The sequence below is a fragment of the Bos grunniens genome, chromosome 11, assembly GCF_055505025.1.
Source record: "Bos grunniens cultivar Pamir isolate PY7600 chromosome 11, Bosgru_T2T1.0, whole genome shotgun sequence".
NCBI lineage: Eukaryota > Metazoa > Chordata > Mammalia > Artiodactyla > Bovidae > Bos > Bos grunniens.
This window is the reverse complement of record NC_141175.1, coordinates 9,838,725-9,856,066: the sequence shown is the minus strand read 5'-3', so window position 1 is coordinate 9,856,066 and position 17,342 is coordinate 9,838,725. Positions and strand designations below refer to the sequence as shown.

The 17,342-nt window shown below is 57.9% G+C and overlaps 1 protein-coding gene across 17 annotated transcripts in view; it reads left to right on the top strand.

Annotated features, from left to right (window-relative positions):
• Nucleotides 1-17,342, top strand: part of RALGPS1 (Ral GEF with PH domain and SH3 binding motif 1) — a 299,000-nt gene that overhangs the window by 276,165 nt on the left and 5,493 nt on the right. For 6 of the 17 annotated variants that reach the window (XM_086325117.1, XM_086325110.1, XM_086325118.1 and 3 more), the window contains 4 exons: nucleotides 13,276-13,359; nucleotides 14,661-14,766; nucleotides 16,554-16,646; nucleotides 16,825-16,930. In XM_086325117.1, coding sequence (XP_086181243.1) covers nucleotides 13,276-13,359; nucleotides 14,661-14,766; nucleotides 16,554-16,646; nucleotides 16,825-16,930 — 389 coding nt within the window. Of the gene's footprint in view, nucleotides 1-1,252; nucleotides 1,305-13,275; nucleotides 13,360-14,660; nucleotides 14,767-16,553; nucleotides 16,647-16,824; nucleotides 16,931-17,342 lie in introns of all 17 variants that reach the window. The other 11 variants (XM_086325108.1, XM_086325099.1, XM_086325102.1 and 8 more) reach the window with 3 other exon arrangements.

The window sequence follows — 17,342 nt, the reverse complement described above, 5'->3', positions numbered from 1 at the left end:
GAAAGCATGTGACAAGCAAGGCCCGTGTCTGCTGTCCGTCCAGGGAGGAGATCCTCTCCTTGGACCCGGCCAGGGGTTTCTGCCAGCTCGGGACAGTGTAGCCCAGGCTTCCTAGGTGCGCCTGGGGAGGAGAGTTCAGGGTCTGTGAGTTGGGGAAAGGCTGGATTAAACCAGGGCAGTAGGTCTCTTCCCAGAGACTGGACCATACTGATGGGCATCGTGGGTCTCCCGGGAGGCAGCTGAGCCCGAAGGTTCCCACACTGTCTGGGCCGGAACCCTCCTCCTTGGAGAATCCCATGGGGTGGGGTTCTGAACCTGCGTGGGAAATGCCGGCCCGAGAGCATTGGGCTGGGCAGTAGAACGGCTCTTTCACATCCAGGAAACTTTCTGAGCTGTGCCTGAGCCCAAGCCTTGCTATTCCTGAGACAGAAACCGAGTCAGACGCTGTGCTGTCCGGCATCCAGGCGGGAGATCCCCAGGCACTGCGGCTCTCAGCTTCTCCACTCCGAACACTCAGAGGTTTTTCTGTTTGGAGCTGGAGCCTGGGAGCTCGCTGCCCTGTGTGCCTGTGCCCTGCTTGAGACTGAACTGATCCTTGTGTCCTGGAACTGCCAAGGGGCCTGGGACCTCCCCCTCTTTCTCCCCACTCGCACTGCCCGGCTGTGGTGCCAGCAAGGCAGCCCAGGCAGAGAGGGCAGAACCCAGGCGCCTCCAAGGAACATCTCTCTGCTTCCTTGTGGCTGAAGCTGGGCCTTGGTGAGTCCCAGTCAGCCTCGGGGTGCAGGCCAGGGGAAAGCTGAGTCCTCTGTGTGCACACTGCCCCGGGCTCTGAAAGGGTGCTCCGTGGGGGCCTCTGTCCAGTGCTAGGTAGCTGCTCCGTGGCCCGCATTTAGTCCAGCCCTGACCTTTGGAGGGAGAAGTTGTCATCTGGCCCCTGGAGGGCAGGGGTGGAGCCTGTGGAAGACAGAGTCCTAAGGGTCCTGATCCCAGGGGACTGGTGTGTGGGCAGCCGCAGCGCTGAGCGGGCAGGGAAGGGAGAGGAGGGCCCACCTGGGAACCGTGGGATGGGGTGGGCCGAGTGTCAGAGCAGCAGCAGAGCAGAGCCCAAGCCACACTGACACCCCCGGGGTCAGGCGGTGTCCCTCCAGCATGTTCGTGCAGCTTGGGGCCTGGGCCCGGCGGAGAACAGGCCGCTCTAGTGGCCCCACTCCTGCGAGGCCGCCCCGCTCACTGATCTATGTTCCTTTTCCAGGCAGTAGTGAGAGCTCAGAGTTTAGTGAAGAGATGTCTTCAGGGCTGGAAAGGTGAGTGTGGCCTGGGCTGGGCCTCCCTCCCGGGGGAGTCGCTCAGGGGGGGCCCAGGGAGCTGGAGACCAGCCCCACCCTCCTCACCCAGCCTGTCGGGGGCTGCCCCATGGCTCCATAGGTCAGCGCAGCCCAGGGGCAGGGAGGCTGCCCAAACAGGATGGGCGTGGGGTGGTGGGTCCCGCCCCTTGCTCTGGCAGGACCCCTCATCCTCGGGTCCAGAGTTGTCCCAGGAGCCTCTCCCTCAGGCCGAGCTGCCAAGGAGACCTCCGAGCACAGATACCGTCTGAGATGTGGGTTCTCGAAAGCAGAAGCCTGACAAATGGGTCTGGAGATGGACATGTGGCTCCGCCTGGTGGGGTCTGAGAGCATTGCACCCCTCTGGCCACGGGCTGATACCCACCTTCCTGGGCGCTGGTGAGCCAAGGGGAGTCTGCCCAAGGTTCCCTGCAGCCAGTCCATCCACCCCAGGAAGTCCTCCCTGTGCCTCCCTCCTCTACATGCTGGCACTTTCTCTGTGCCATGCACCAGGTGGGCTCTGGGAAGACAGGGACCCTGGGAACGGGGAGCTCCTGCAACCTTGGCACCGCCGATGGTGACGGGCATTGTGGGGACTCAAGTTCTTGGGAGAGCGGGGGGCATCCAGTGACACAGAGGTAGGCTTGCATCGTCCTGGAAAGTAGCCCCTCCTCTAGCCTGTGTACACAGGGGTCCACATGCACAGACAGGCACACCCTCAGTTATACACAGCCACACCCACGCCCCTCCCGTGGTGCTCAGCCCCCACAATCATAAATGGTCAGAGAGGAGGTGCAGCCCACTGGCGCGGGGCGGGGGCACAGGGCAGAGGGATGGGATACGGGGACAGTGAGCTTTGTTGAGTGCTCCCCATGTGCCAGGTGCTGTCTTGGTCTCTCCCAGTCCTCAAGCCCTCCGGCACGGGGGTTAGCTGTAAGATGTCCCCGTTTCATATCTGTGGACAGCAAGGCGCAGACAGGTGGCGTGGTCCTGCCTCACCCGCCCCTGCGGGGCAGAGCTGACCCACGTCCACCTCCCCCAACTGCAGGACCCACCTGGTCATCACCATGCCTCATCCAGAGCCTCTGTGACACTGCAGGGACTGGCCCCACGTCAGTCAGCCTGTCTGTCTGTCCTGGTGATACCCTAGGTGGGTGGCTGGGTTGGGGGAGGAGCTCCTCTTTCTGTCCCTCCCCAGGCCTCCTGGAGGGACATTTGCTGGGCTCTGATTTGGGGAGCATAGGCCCCCTCTCTGTGGGCCCACTGCCCTCTCTCTGCCCACCCCAGCGGCGGGGCGAGAGCCAGACAGATAGCAGGCAGACATCAGATCTGACTGGAGGAAGTTTGACTCTTCTCAGCGCCAGTCAGGGGACTCCTGGGGCAACCCAGCGTCTCCCCAACCACACACAAGCCAACGAGGCGACAGTTATCCTGAATAGCACCCAGACCTGGACCTGCTCATGGCTCATTCATCCCTTCGGTCATTTACCCGTTCACTCATTCATCCCTTTGTTTACTCATCCATTCATCTGTTCATTCATTCACTCCTCCACTCCTTCATTCATTCCTTCATTCACTCCTCCATTCGCTCACTCATTCACTCATCTGTTCTTTCCTTCGCTCACTCATTCATTCAAAGCTGTGTATTAAGCAGGTGCTCCCTGCCAGACACCTCATTAGTCTCTGAGGGTGGCGGACATGGTTCCTGCTGAGCCCCCATGACTGAGATGGGAGCTGCCAGGGAGGAAGGGGGTGAGAGAATTCCTGCCTCAGGGACATAGTGCCGTGTTCCACTCAGAGGGGAACTCCACACGCTTTGGTGTTTCACTTCTTTCTCTTCCACTTGGGATTTAGCGGTAGATTCAACTTAGAGCTTAGCGGTGGATTGACTCTGCATCTGAGTGTCTCTAATAGGTCATTTTGGAGAGCTCCCTGGCAAGCACTGTCACCCACGCAGCCCGCTGTGCAGATGCTCAGCCTGCCTCCAGGGCCCTCAGAACAGCACCCCACCCCCATTTCTCATCTACTTGGGACCCCGCTCTCAGTCCAGCCCCTCCTTCCTGAGGGGAACAGGAGACCACCTGCTTTAGAGATTCAAGGTGACCCTGATGATCCAGACACCAGGTGCCCCCCCACCCGCCGTGGCCCAGCCTCCAGCCTCCACTGCTGTCCTGCACTGGCCTCTTCTCATGTCCCCCAGAAAGAGTCCACTCCCTCAAAAGCATGTGAACATTCGAGACTTTCTTAAAGACCCCACGGGAGAGTTGGAGAAGCTTTACCTCACCTTCGAAATCTTTGCAAAACATTGCTCTTTCTCTCACAGTGCAGTGACCACAAGTTCCCCTGGGCTCTGCCTACCTGGAGCCCAACCCACCAGACCCCCCTCCACCCTGGCCTCCCCCATGCCACTTTGTTCCTGCTCATTGAAGGGGAGCGGATTCCCTCTTCCCCAGGAACCAGACCTCACTCTTCCTGGGCCCAGAGGCCAGCAGGTGCACCCACAGAGCCTCCCCTCCTGGACCCCCGCCTGCTGTTCCCGGCAGACGCTGTAAGAATGCGCTCTCCCTGCATCCTTATACCTGTGTGAGGAGATAGTGACCTCGGAACCAGAGACAAGGGTGCAGGAGAGGGCTGGGCCACAGGGGAAGAGGTCCTAGTTCTCCAGTCCCCAGAGGCAAGGCAGGGGCTGGAGGGGAGGCACCTTGCCCCACAGCCCTGAAACTTACAGGGTACAACCTTCAACTCACTTGCCCACCAGTCCCCCAACCCTAGTGACAAACTTGGCCTTGGCTAGGGAGACACATGGAAGCAGATGTGAGGATGCATGGCAGGGAGGCCCAGGCCAGTGACCACCCCACCACCACCAGTACATACCCCTCCATTGGTCTGAGGCCATATCAGTCAGCCTGGAGGCCATGTGAACAGACAGGCAGGATGGTTCTTATTGTCTGGCTAAGGGGGTGGTCATGTGGCCCATTTTGTGAGTGTCTCTCCGGGTTGGGTCACACTCCTGGATATTTCAGCCTCGGGGCCCCAAGGTGCCCTTGGGCGATCCTCTGCAGTCCAGAGCTTGGACTGAAGTGGCCAGTCTTAAAGAGCAGGCGTGTTGGAGCCCCCAGTATCCTGGGGACCCTCTGGGCTGCTCTCTGTGGGAGTGGGCCAGGTGTGGCCAATGGGTCCTGTTCCTGCTGGGCCTGTAGAATGGGGGTTCAAGGGTCACTTCCGAGCTCCGCTCACCTCCTGTCCCTCATCCAGCTCAGCCTCAGCGAGTCACAGGCTTGGGTGCTGGGGAGGGATGGGAAGAAATGAGAGCCCGGAAGTGGTCAGACCCTGGGTGGTGTGGGTCATTTCTTAGCCCTCAGAGACCCCCAAAGACCCTCCCCTATCGTCAGGGCCCAGAATGAGGACAGAGTGGTGGTCCTGGCTCAGGGAGCTCCAGGGAACCAGAGGCCAGAGAGTCACTGGGGAGGGGGCAAGCGTGGGACCCAGCTTATGTCCCAGACCTGCTGTTCTCTCACCTCAGGCATCCTGGGAGTGGGACAAAGGCAAGAGAGCCCCGCATCACCTCTGCCTTCCCAAGGAGGGAGGGGGCGGCCCTGGAAGGCATTTTCAGCGCAGCAAGTCCTTGATAAATTGAAACTCCTTGATGAATTGAAACGTAGGGGCTGTGGACATTGCCCCAGGCTGGCCTCGAGCCAACCTCAGGCTCCTCACGGAGGGGAAGGAGAGTGGGATTGTTAGGCAGGCCTGTCCGGAAGGGGTAACAGCTGCTTCTTTGTGCCTGAGTAGAACAAGAGTATCAGCCCAGGAGTTAAACATTTTAAGTGAGGCTTTTAGAGAAAGCAGAGTGGATGACAGGGATGAACACGTGTGTGTGTGTGTGTGTGTGAGTGTGTGTGAGAGAGAGAGAGAGAGAGAAAGTGCATGGGATCATTCATCTTGGTTATCTCTGCTTCTAGAGTTATTGAGTGAGTTTCTTTTATTTTCTTTTTCTGTAGTCTCTAAATTTTCTACAAGTGGTAAATGTTTCTCTTTCACCCAGGAAAAAGTAACATTTAACTTTTTAAAAACAGGACATGATCAGAAAGGCTTATGGGTCACCTTTTAAGGAGTAAAATAGGAAAGCGCGTCACAAAGTTCATTACGAAATACTCAGCCTCCTGTCTCCTCTAGCCTGTGAGGAAGAGCCTTCTCACGGGACGAACTGGCCAAAAAACGGGTGGTGGAAAGCCTGGGAGGCAGAGGGGCCCTTGGAGGAAGCCCCCTCTGGAGGGAGAGGGAAAGGGAGCAGGTGAGGAAAGTGCACCGCCCCTCGCCCCCGCCCCGGCCTCCCTCCCAAACCCCGCCCCGGCCTCCCTCCCAAACCCCGCCCCGGCCTCCCTCCCAAACCCCGCCCCGGCCTCCCTCCCAAACCCCGCCCCGGCCTCCCTCCCAAACCCCGCCCCGGCCTCCCTCCCAAACCCCGCCCCGGCCTCCCTCCCAAACCCCGCCCCGGCCTCCCTCCCAAACCCCGCCCCACCCCGCCCGCCCGCCCAAACCCCGCCCAAACCCCGCCCCGGCCCCACAAACCTCCGCCCCGCCCTCCCAAACCCTGCCTTCTAGGGGAGGGGGAGGCTGCAGCAGGGGGCTGGTCACAGCTCACGGCCAGGGTGGGAGACAGATTTGGTCGACACGCCAAGTACACAGAAGGTCGGGAAGAGGACATGATGGCAAAGTCTAGCAGGGGGAATCGAGTCAGACGGCGGGTTCAGGGGTGACTTCTGTAGAGATGATGGTTCAGCAGAAGCCCAAGGACACCAAGTGAAAAGGACTAGAGTGGGCCCTCGAGGGCGGGGGTCGAGGGACCTGAGGAGGCTGCGAGGCCTGAGCCATGTCCTGGGAGGAGAGGTGGCCCAGCGATGCTGAGCATCCCTGAGTCTCTGCAGGAGCGGTAGGGCCCGCGATGAACCTGGTCTCTGGAGTTCTGGGTGTGCCTCTGCAGGGGGAGGTCATGGTGGCTTCTGGATGTTGTCAGCCGTGTTGGGGGAGGGGGAGGCTGAGGTCAGGGCTGCTTGCGCTCTCGGTGACCCTGGGCATGTCTCTCAACCTCTCTGAAACTTGGATTCCCCCAACTCTACAGGGAGGATGCTCACAGGAAGATCTGGGCATGTAGGTGCAGTTGCTCCGTCAGGGAACTTACTTTGGGATGTGTATGAACTTCACTCGGTAGGAACCTCTTGCCAGCAAGCAAGCGATCCTGGAGTCTAAGACTGGGTAGGGCGAAGAGAGAGTCCCCCACGTGGCAGTTCAGTCATCCTGGGATGGATGAACTGCAGTGAAGGCAGGTGTCCACATGCCTGCCAGCCTCTAGGGTGACCAAACTGTGGGGAAGGCACTTGTAAGAGGGAGCTGTCGACACTTGGGCCCACAGGTGCTCTGGGGTGTAGAGGAGATTCGATAATGCAGATTCTGCCTCTCTCTAGCCTCTGTACTCTCTTTAGCCTCTGAAATCTCCCAGCATCCTCTGGGAGGTCCCAGGAAAATGGAATCATGGCAGCAGAGCCCCAGGCCTGCCACTCCCAAGGTAGAGCCTTTGAAAACAGTCCTCTCCCTCCTGGAGAAGGTTAGGGGACTCTGGCAGATGCCCTGGGATGGGCCAGGGTTCAGGGGTGCCTCTTGGGCCCCAAACTGCCATGTGTTGGGAAAGGGAGGCAAGGTTCTGGGGGGTGATCCTGGAGGCGAGGGGTTCACTTCGACTGAAGTGCAAGCATAAGGGTGATGTTTCAGGATGACTCTCACCAAGGGCCTCGCTGCCCCACCCCCACCCCACCCCATCCCCCTGTGGCTAAGGCCCAGGAGCCCCACCCCGAGGCTCGTGTCCCTCACCTGCCCACCCCTCAGTCTGGTTTCCCAGGCCCATCCCGCTCTGTGCCTCCATTCTGCTGCTCTGCCTTGGGTGGAAGCCCAGCTGGGTGATGGGCCAAGCTTCTGCTTTTGGTTCCCCCCAAAGGCGCCATCGCTTGCCTTGCTCTCAGCGTCAGGCACTGAAGTCTGGCAAGTAAGTCTCCACCCAGGAACTCAGGCTCCTCTGGGAGAGAAGAGTGGGCACAGCCCCTGACCTTTTGATTGACCCTGTCCCTGGGCCCTGCCAGCTAGCTGCCACGGCTTCCCAGGTAGCTGAGAAATCTCTGCCCACGACCTCTGTGTCCAGCACCTAAAGTCCCTCAGGGTCGGGACCTGCAAGGTGGGCAGGCCCCTCCTTCCATCTCAAGTTACTCTTCTCTGTGCATATCTACTGTGCTCTCTGCTGTGTCTGCAGCCCAGATTTCTAGACCTCTCAGATCACATTAGGGATGATGCCTCTTAGCTTCCAAATTTACATGTTAGAGCTTCACTGAGCTGCAGAGCCTGACTGTCAGCCTCTCCTATCTGATTCCTCATTGCCAGAGTTAAACCTGATTGACCTGGCTTGGATCAGGGGTTGTTCTGTCCCCTTACTTAAGCATCCAGTACAAATACAGCTCCTAGGGACCCACTCAGTGGATCAGGGACACTGCCTAGAGAAGAATTTGACTACCAGGCAGCAAAAGTCCTTTAACAAAAACTACTGGAAGGGAGTCCCAGAGGACTCAGCCTGGACAACAAGTGGGTGACCTTGTGAGCCCCCGACACCGGGGTCGGGGCTGGACCGAGCATGGGGAGGGGGCTGAAGAGCTGCTGGGGATGCCAGCCCACCCGGGCCTCCCCTGCCCGTCTGGGAGCTGCTGATGGGCATTCATGGTCTCCTAGGCTGGAGCCCCCTCCTCAGACTGGCACGGGCTCAGGAAGGGCAGGGGTGGCCATGGCTGCGTGGCCTGTGTACTGGTGATGGGTCTCTGGGGCTCAGCAGCTGATGGAGGAGGCATGCAGGGAAGGGCAGGGAGGCAGTGGTGGGCTTTAGCTGGTTTGCCCAAGCTCGGTTAGTGCCTCCTCGTGGAAAGAAAACCCCAGGGGCCCGGGAACACTGTGACCATCATCAAGGGAGCACGAGGTATCTCATGGTGCCTGTGTGTCGGGGCTCAGCATCTCTGCTTGGTGAGAGTTGCAGAAAGCCTGCAGAGCAGAGAGCCTGCTGCAGGTTCCCTCCAGGGGGCTGTTAGCCAGGGGACATGTGTGGTCCTTAGCATGGCTGTGCAGACTCAGGGAGGCAGCTTCCTGCCTGCAGATGAGGATGAGTCATTAGGAAGTGGCCAGGGCCAAGCTCTGGCCCAGTGGGCAAGGCTTTGCTGGTGCAGGTGGACACTGCTGATGGACAGCATCGTGTGGACCCTTCCACAGGACACCTGACCAGGGTCTCTGTATGTAAGATAGAAGAACTGGGGAGGCGGTGTGCTACTTCTGCTAAGACAAGATTACTGAGGCCTCAATGTGATTATTATCCAAGGCTCCTCCCTGCTACCCATTCCTGGACCAGCAACAGGGACTCAGAGCTTTATGAAATTTAACCCCTGAGATACCTAACACCTAATGTGTGTTGAGGGAAAGCTGCCTTTCAGACCTGTCTTGGCCGCTCTGAATTCTCAGGATACTCTTGGTCCAGACAGGCCCCTGGCTGCTTCCACCTCATTGGCACCTCCCATCTTTCTCTTCCCAGTGTTGTGACCTTGGGCAAGTTACTCCACCTCTCTAAGCCTCAGACTCCTTATCTATAAGGCGGGGATAAGAACAGTGCCTGCCCCTCAGTGCTGTGATAAAACAGGATAATGACCCAGGACTGCTTAGCATCTGGTACTCATCATCCCATCATCACCATCATCCCATCATCTTTATCCTCCTCCTCTTCATGTCATCTTCTTGAACACCCTTTGGAACTGAGGTTCTGCTTGGTTGTGAGCCCACATCTTCCCCCAACCAAACTTCCCATGAGGAAGGTGGCCAACTGCAGGCCTCCACCCCACCAAGATCTGTCCCCAAGAGGGGCCCGTAGAATGGCCTTCCTGAGATGCATTCTGTTCAGCCACTTGTTCCCAGCGTGCTGCTGGAAAAGGTGTCTGTGATTCTAGAGTTGGGAGCTCCCTGTGTCAGTTGGAGAGTCCCATGATTTCTGGAGTTCACTAAATACCTCTGCCCACTGGTTTTGCATTTTCTGGTCCTGAACATTCAGATAACATTCTCAGAGCAGGGATGTGATCAGATGGTCTGGTTCCAGTGGCTGAAGATCCTGGCTCTTCTGTACTAGGCCTAGCCAGAGCCAACCCACCTGTCACAGCCCTCCTCCAGCCTGGCAAGGCTTGTCTTGGGCGGAAAGGCCAGCCAACACCCTGCCTCTAGTCTCCTAAAAGCTGGCCTTGGCAAAAAGTCACCATTCCACTGCCCTTCAAGGCCAGGGTCATTCCCCAGGCTCCAGGCAGAGTGGGCTCTGACCCCCGCCCCCCCAACCCCCCGACTTGGAGCAGCTTGACTGACAGGGGCACTCGGCTTCCTGTGGGAAAGACATCCTCCCTTTGTGAGCACATGTGTCCCCATCCCTAATGACAGGCCAGTAGGTGGCTACCCCTCCTGGAGCCCGTTTCCTCATCTAAGACAGGGTGAGAACAGTGCCCTCTCCCCCCACGGAACTGGGAGGAGCAGGGTGAGAGAGCACTCAGCCATCTCATGGTAAGCAGGTGATCGATGGCAGCTGCTCTTAAGTGCCAGGCAGCCCAAACCACCAGGAGAAGACTGTCGGGGGGTCAATGGACCTGGCAGGTGGCCCCACCCCAGGAGACCCAGGGTCTAAGAATCTGTGGTCATCCCGCCTCTCAGACACTGACAGAGCCCGTTCACCGTGTGCTGTGGCAGAAACCTGCAAGAAGGGTGCCTCTGAGAACAGAAGGCCAGGGAGCCACCCACAGGATGCTGGCTCCAAACGCGACCCAGTCCTCCTGGCAAACTCCTCCAAAGGTGACAGCTCAGCCTGGCTCCCACCCTGAAAAGTGTGGAAGGAGCCTGGAGAGCTGGTCAGACCTGGGTTCAAACCCTGGCTTTGAATGTGCCTCAGTTCAGTGTTTTCACATAACTGAGCCTCAGGACCCCGTTCGGCGATGCTAAAACAAAGCTCCCCTGAGATAATCAATGGCCTGATGCATAGCAGCGGTCACTCACTAGTGACTCTCCCACGAGCTGCCCCAGTGACCCCCGGCATCCCTGCACATCCCACCAGTCCACTGCACTCTGGGTCACCTCACTCCTTCAGGAAGAACAGGAGGAAAGACTGCTTAGAAGGCTAGACTGGTTGGAAGATGCAGATCTTAAAGTAGAAAGAAAAGTGAAGTTGCTCAGTCGTGTCCAACTCTTTGTGACTCCATGGAATGTAGCCTTGGGCTCCTCCATCCATGGGAGGACAGAAGTCTTTAAAGCCCTCTATCAATAGTCAGTCCTTCCAGCCGTGGATTGTCTCACAAAAGAGGAGAGGAGGCGGCAGCGCCCACCACCACATGGCCCTGTCTTGGAACAGTCCACTGTCGTCATACATTTCCTGGGATGCCGGGAGCAAAGATTCATGAGAAGAAATGTGGAGAAGAAGGGGCCAGAGGATCCAGCTCTGCAAAGGGAGGCTCCATCCTCAACTCCAGAGAGATTAGAGCTCAGAGCAGCAATGCACATCAAACCAGGAGGCATCCTCTGGGCCCAGGAGTGTTGCTGCAGAAAAGTTCACTGTCAGACCCTGCCCTGCTTCATAAGGGATCCTGGCCATGGCTGGGAGAGAGGCAAGCCCGGAGGCAGTCTCTAAGCCCCTGCGCTGCCTGCTCAAGCACAGGGCTGTGACATGCCATGGTGTCACACCCAGTTGTGAAGAAAGAGAGGAGGCACTCTGGCCTGTGTGCCGGGGGTTGAAGGTGCCAGGGCCTCTGAGTGCACGGTGGGGGCGGGGTGGGCCTGCAACCATCATATCATGAGGGTTGGCTGGGGAAAGGGCTGAGACTTGTTACGCTTGAGGACTTGGGGGACCGAGCACGTGCTGCAGCTCTTTGTCACCTACAGAGGAGTGGCTGACGGACGAGAAGGACAGGGTCCCAGGGCAGTCGACCTGGATGACCATCAGGCTCCCACCAACCTTGAGCTTGGGCCTCTGGAAAGCAAACCCAAGATTGTCGTTAAGAACTGTTCCTTCTTGAGCAGAGGATGGAGGGGCAGGGAGCAATGCAGCCACCCCTAAGAGGAACCTGAGCTCAGAGATGGTGTGATGCACCTGCGGTGATGAATGAGGACGTCCCCATACCACCCAGGTGTCCAATGCCACAGGGCAACGTGCAGGAACCTGGGACTGGCAGTGGACAATAGAGGGAATAGTTGAAAAGAGAGTGTGGACCTTGTCTGGCTTTATAAATTGAGTTGCATCATTGTTTGGCCAATGGAGGGTTATAGCCCAGGGACAGACTATTAGTGAAACAGTTTAAATAAGATAGGAGTTACCTATTGGGCTTCCCTCATAGCTCAGTTGGTAAAGAACCTACCTGCCAAGCAGGAAATGGGGGATCAATCTCTGGGTTGGGAAGATCGCCTGGAGAAGGGAATGGCAACCACTCCAATATTCTTGGCTGGAAAATCCCACGGACAGAGGACCCTGGTGGGCTGCAGTCCACAGGGTCACAGAGTCACGCACAACTTAGCAACTAAACAGCAGCAGCAGCAGACCCCTGCAGAGGTCAGAAGAAGACTGAGAACCAGGTAGACACAGGAAGTCATTCTGCTAAGAGAGGAAAGGGCAAAGAGAGAGAGATGGAAGCCTGACCCCCAAATAGGTTCAGCTCCCTACCTGCCCTGGACGCTACACCTTCCCCTGGAAAGGCTCACTGCAGGGGAACTACGGGTGAGAAAGAGGCCAGATGGGAGCCCACGGAGGGTTCTGGAGCACCAACTCTTAGACCCTGAAACGGATCACAGAGCAGGTTTGCTGGGGACCGTCTGGGGCCAGCAAGGAGCCTGTCTGATGGAAGTTCAGTTCAGTTCAGTTCAGTCGCTCAGTCGTGTCTGACTTCTTGCGACCCCATGAATCACAGCACGCCAGGCCTCCCTGTCCATCACCAACTCCTGGAGTTCACTCAAACTCACGTCCATCGAGTCGGTGATGCCATCCAGCCATCTCATCCTCTGTCGTCCCCTTCTCCTCCTGCCCCCAATCCCTCCCAGCATCAGAGTCTTTTCCAATGAGTCAACTCTTCTCATGAGGTGGCCAAAGTACTGGAGTTTCAGCTTTAGCATCATTCCTTCCAAAGAAATCCCAGGGCTGATCTCCTTCAGAGTGGACTGGTTGGATCTCCTTGCAGTCCAAGGGACTCTCAAGAGTCTTCTCCAACACCACAGTTCAAAAGCATCAATTCTTCGGCGCTCAGCTTTCTTCACAGTCCAATTCTCACATCCATACATGACTACTGGAAAAACCATAGCCTTGACTAGACGGACCTTTGTTGGCCAAGTAATGTCTCTGCTTTTCAATATGCTATCTAGGTTGGAACGGAGGAATTCAGTAGCACCTGGTAGATACTGATGCTGCACATGCCCCGCCCCCTCTGCCCTGGACCAACACGCAGGACAGCCCACAGTTCTGTGTCCATAAGTGTACACGTTTAATTGGATTGACCATGGAATATTGGGACTTTACAGGCATGACTGAGCGACTTTCACACTCACTCAGTGTTTTCTCTCAACCTCACACTGGGATGAGGGGTGTGCCCAGATTTTAGTCATCCCCTTGTCACTGGAAGAAAGCTGAACACTTAAGGCTGAGGAAGCACTTACCTGGAGACTTGGGGACCCGCACTGATGGAGGCTCCAGGGGTGTTGTGCTCCAGGTGTACCCCGGATGTGTTGCAGTGTGAACGAGGAGGCCAGGGGAGGAGTTGGGGCTGAGGTTTCTGGAGCTCATGACCACACAGTCTGAGATGCCCTCGCCTCTTCCGGAGGGGCTCGTTTTCCCAGGCTGTTGCTAAAACTCAGCTCCTTTCCTCTGAAGCAGGGGACGTCTCTATGCCACGCTGGGGCCCAACTGGCGCGTTCCAGTCCGGAATTCTCCCAGAACCCGGAGCTGCGTCTACAGGTACTCATTTACTCATCTGATCATGTACTTGACAAGTAGTTCCAGGGCGCTTGCTGGGCGCCAGGCGCTGTGTTCAAGGCTGCCGACGAGACGGATACAGCCTCTGCCTCGGTCCATGGGGCTGAGAGAGAAATGGAATAGAAAATCATGGGTGCCGCTGGTCCAGAGAGGAGGCTAACCTGGAGAAAAGACTGGAAGACTGATAGGAACTAGCCAGATAAAGGGAAGGGAGGCGTTGGGGTAAGAAGACCCACAGCCTAAGGATAGTCCATGGGGCCAGGAGGCAGGAGGAGCAGGGTGGTTCCAGGAGTGAAGGAGAGTCCAGGTTGTAAGAAGTGAGAGACGGGAGAGGGCGCCGGGTGAGGCCAGAGAGGTGGACCAGAGCCAGGTCCAGCAGGCGGTGAGGAGGGTGGTCGCAGAGGCTCTGGAGGGGTTGCATGAGGGAGGGGGATGGAAGGGGTGAGGGATGGAGAGGGAAGGGAGTGGCAGGACCCAGGTCATCCTGGCTGCGGTGTGCAGAGCGCATGGAAGTCAAGAGTGGACGCAGGGAGGCCAGAGGAGAGGGTCGGGAAGTTGCTCAAAGGATGACCAAGTTCTGCTGTAAGGTGGGGGGTGGGGTGGCTGAGCTGGGCAGTCCTGCATATTTAGGGCATGAGATCAGTGATTCTGGGATGCCGAGGGAGAGCAGCTTGGCTTCGGTGGGGCGTTGAAGGAGGTGCCATCCAGGGAGCCAGGGAGCCGAAGCCAGGGCTTCGGAGGGAGGCCTGGACCGGCGCCGCACTGGCCCTCCTCACCTGCAGGTGGCGCCCTAATCCCCATGGCAGAGTGGGGAGAGAGGCGTCCTGAGGCAAAGGTGCGAGGCATGGGGTTTGGGGTCCCCCCATCCCCTTCCCTCCTACTTCCTCACTGCTCCTCCCAAGCTCCTGCCAACACAAGGAGGAGCGGGTGCTGCACGGTCCCAAGATCCGCAGCGGGAGAGGAAGCAGGATGCGGTGTGGGTGACGCTAGGAGCTGGGTTACAGGGAGCGAGCGTGGTCCCCAAGCCTAGAGCTGCTCAGCGCTCAGAAAGACAAGGGCGAGGCACGTTCCGAGCTGTGGGCAAGCCCAGAGCCATCTTCCTTCAGGCTCTCTGTGGCCACAGAGCCCTCCCTCCCGGGCCTGGCCCAGCCCTGTTGAGTTCTCAGTCTGTGGTGGCATCCTGGACCTGGCAGTGGGGGGCCTGTTGGCCCCATGGGTGAGAGGGTGCCTGACCCCAGCTCCTCTGGGTGATGTCTGACCCATGTTCTCCCCCCACTGCCCAGCCCCACCGGTCCATGTATCTGTACACTGGGGAGCTCTGCGGCGGCCCCCACCATGGAGGGGCCTCTGAGAAGGAAAACTCTGCTCAAGGAGGGACGGAAGCCCGCGGTGAGTGCAGAGGGGAGGGAGGGCGTGGGTTCCAGAGACAGGCCAACCAGGGTCCCAGCCCTGGCTACGCCACAGGGTGGGCAGAGCCTCAGTTTCCACATCTGTAAATTGGAATAAAATAGTCCCTACCTCCTGGAGGACTGGGCAGGAAGGTCACGTGTGTGGCCCTGCACAGAGCGAGCAGGCAGTGGACGTTGCCGTGTGATTATCTTGAGGGCAGGTGGAAGCCTGGAGGCCCCGGGAGTCAGGGTGGATGCTGTGCCTGAGATGGTCAGCACGGCCTGGGAAGTGCAGATCCCCTCCCCGCTCAGCACCATCATGAAACATGTGGTGGGAAGGACAGGGACCAGGGATCAAGAGGCCTCTCAGGCTCCAGCACTAGCCGCCAGGTGCCAAACCCAGAGACCCCTGGCTCCATGACCCCTCAGCCCCTTGCAAAGGCCTCTTTTTTCATTCTTTGGGACACCCATGACTGGCTGCCCACAAACCTGCCTGTGAGCTGAGTCTCCAGGCTTCGTCTGCCAGTGTCCACTCTGGCCTCCCTCTCCGTCTCTGGTTGCTGTTTGCCTTCATCCACTGCCCATGAGGCCACTTGGAGATGCCCCCTCCCACTGATGCCCAGTGTGAAGATGCCAGGCCCGTAGTCTGGGGTCTGGTCTAAAAGCTCCCCATCTTCAGGTTCCAGGCAGTTCTCGGATGAGGAGAAGCATCTTCACCCCAGCCCTGGGCCACTCTCTGCCCCTGGACTCAGTGTCACGCAGCACCCTGCAACATGAGGCCCTGTACCTGGTCTGCTGTACAGACCTGCTTGCCACCCTTGTGTACCTACATCCAGGCCCCAGTTATCCTGAAGCCAGAGCGAGGCAATATCCTAAAAGCACTGTTGTCCCAAATGCTGGTTGGCCCACTGGTAAAGCGATGAAGGCAGTCCAGGGGGTCTTGACCCATAGTTTTGAACAGAATAGACTGGAAAATGTTGGAGTTTCTTACACATAATAAAGACGAGTATGGTTTCATGAAGCTTCTTTTGGTCAACACACAACACCATGCTTGTGTGTCGTACACACCTGGCGGGGGTGTCGTCAAAAAGGTCTGAAAGCCACTGCTTTCATCATCTGAGACAACGCAGCACCCCGGCCCCTACCAGTGTGAAGAGGAGCCCCCCAGGCTGTGATGCAGGGCAGTCTGCTGAACCTCTGTCCTTCCGCGATGGGATATTTGCTTCGCTTTTGCAGAACTGGCTTTTCCAAACCAATGAGTGGAGCCCCAAACCAGGGATTCCAGGCCTTATGCCTAGAGAAACAAAAGCTACACCAGCAGTTTGGCCCTGCTGGGCATCACCCCTTCTAGCCATAAATGCTTTCGAGGTGCTGCCATTCACCCTCAGCCAAGAGTGCCCATCACAGACGTTCCAGTTCTTCCACGCTGTGGTTTCCACTTGTCCATTTTTCCCCAGGACGTTCTTGGGTTCAGGTCACCCAAACTCACAGAAGTTATGCCTTGGCACTAAACATGGTGGGAAAAGGAAGGGCTCTGGGAGGAAAGGAGCCAGGGAGGGGAGGCAGGGCTGGGGCTGACGATCTGCTGAGGAGTCTCGCTGGCTGCTCGGGGCCCTGGAGGCGTGGCACCGAGGGGTGGAGGGCAGGGAAAAGAGGAGGCCTACACTGGCCCCGCTCAGAAGAAGGGGCCACCCTTCCGCCCATGTGCCTGCGTCTCTAATCAGGCAGCCTGGGGACTCCACCCCTGCCACTTGCGACATTGTCACTCTGCCTCCCCTTCCTCCCTAGCTGTCTTCATGGACCAGGTACTGGGTCATACTCTCAGGATCCACCCTCCTGTACTACGGAGCCAAGTCCTTGCGGGGCACAGACAGAAAACATGTACGTTCCATGAAAGAACTCCCTGTGCTGGGCCTTCATGTAGTGTGAACTGCAAGGGGTGTGGGGGGAAGGTGGGGAAAGGTGGTGGGGATGGGAGGGAAGCTTGCCTGGCCCAGGTGGGCCTTCCTAGGGGAGTGGAAGGCACGGGCCTCCCAGCTATCCTGTTGTTCCCCTGCAGTATAAATCCACACCTGGTAAGAAGGTCTCCGTCGTGGGCTGGATGGTGCAGCTGCCCGACGACCCTGAGCACCCGGACATATTCCAGCTGAATAACCCCGACAAAGGTAGGTGGCAGGCCAGAGCTGGTGCCTGTAGCCTCTCTCTGCCTTGTTCCTTCTGCGGCTAAATGTGCGTTTTGAAATGCACAAAAGTAGGAACTTTTGAGGCTGCTGCTTTCCCTTCACGTTAGGTACTGATGTTCACAGGGTCCCATTAGTCCCTAAAAGCTGCTTAGACCGTGGTGGGCGTGTCCAGTGAGCAGTGCGCATGGCAAGTGGCTGCAGGAATCCTTTTCACCTGTGGCTGCTGGGGCCCATCTCCCCTGGAGCTGTGGCTTTGGGGTCTTGGAATAAATAGCATCGTGCTGGATGAGGCAGTGACTTTGAAGCGGGAGGAGTCTGTTTTATCTTATGCATTTGACACATTATTCTGAGAAGGATCCACGGGCTTCACCAGAGCCCAAGACACCATGGCGGG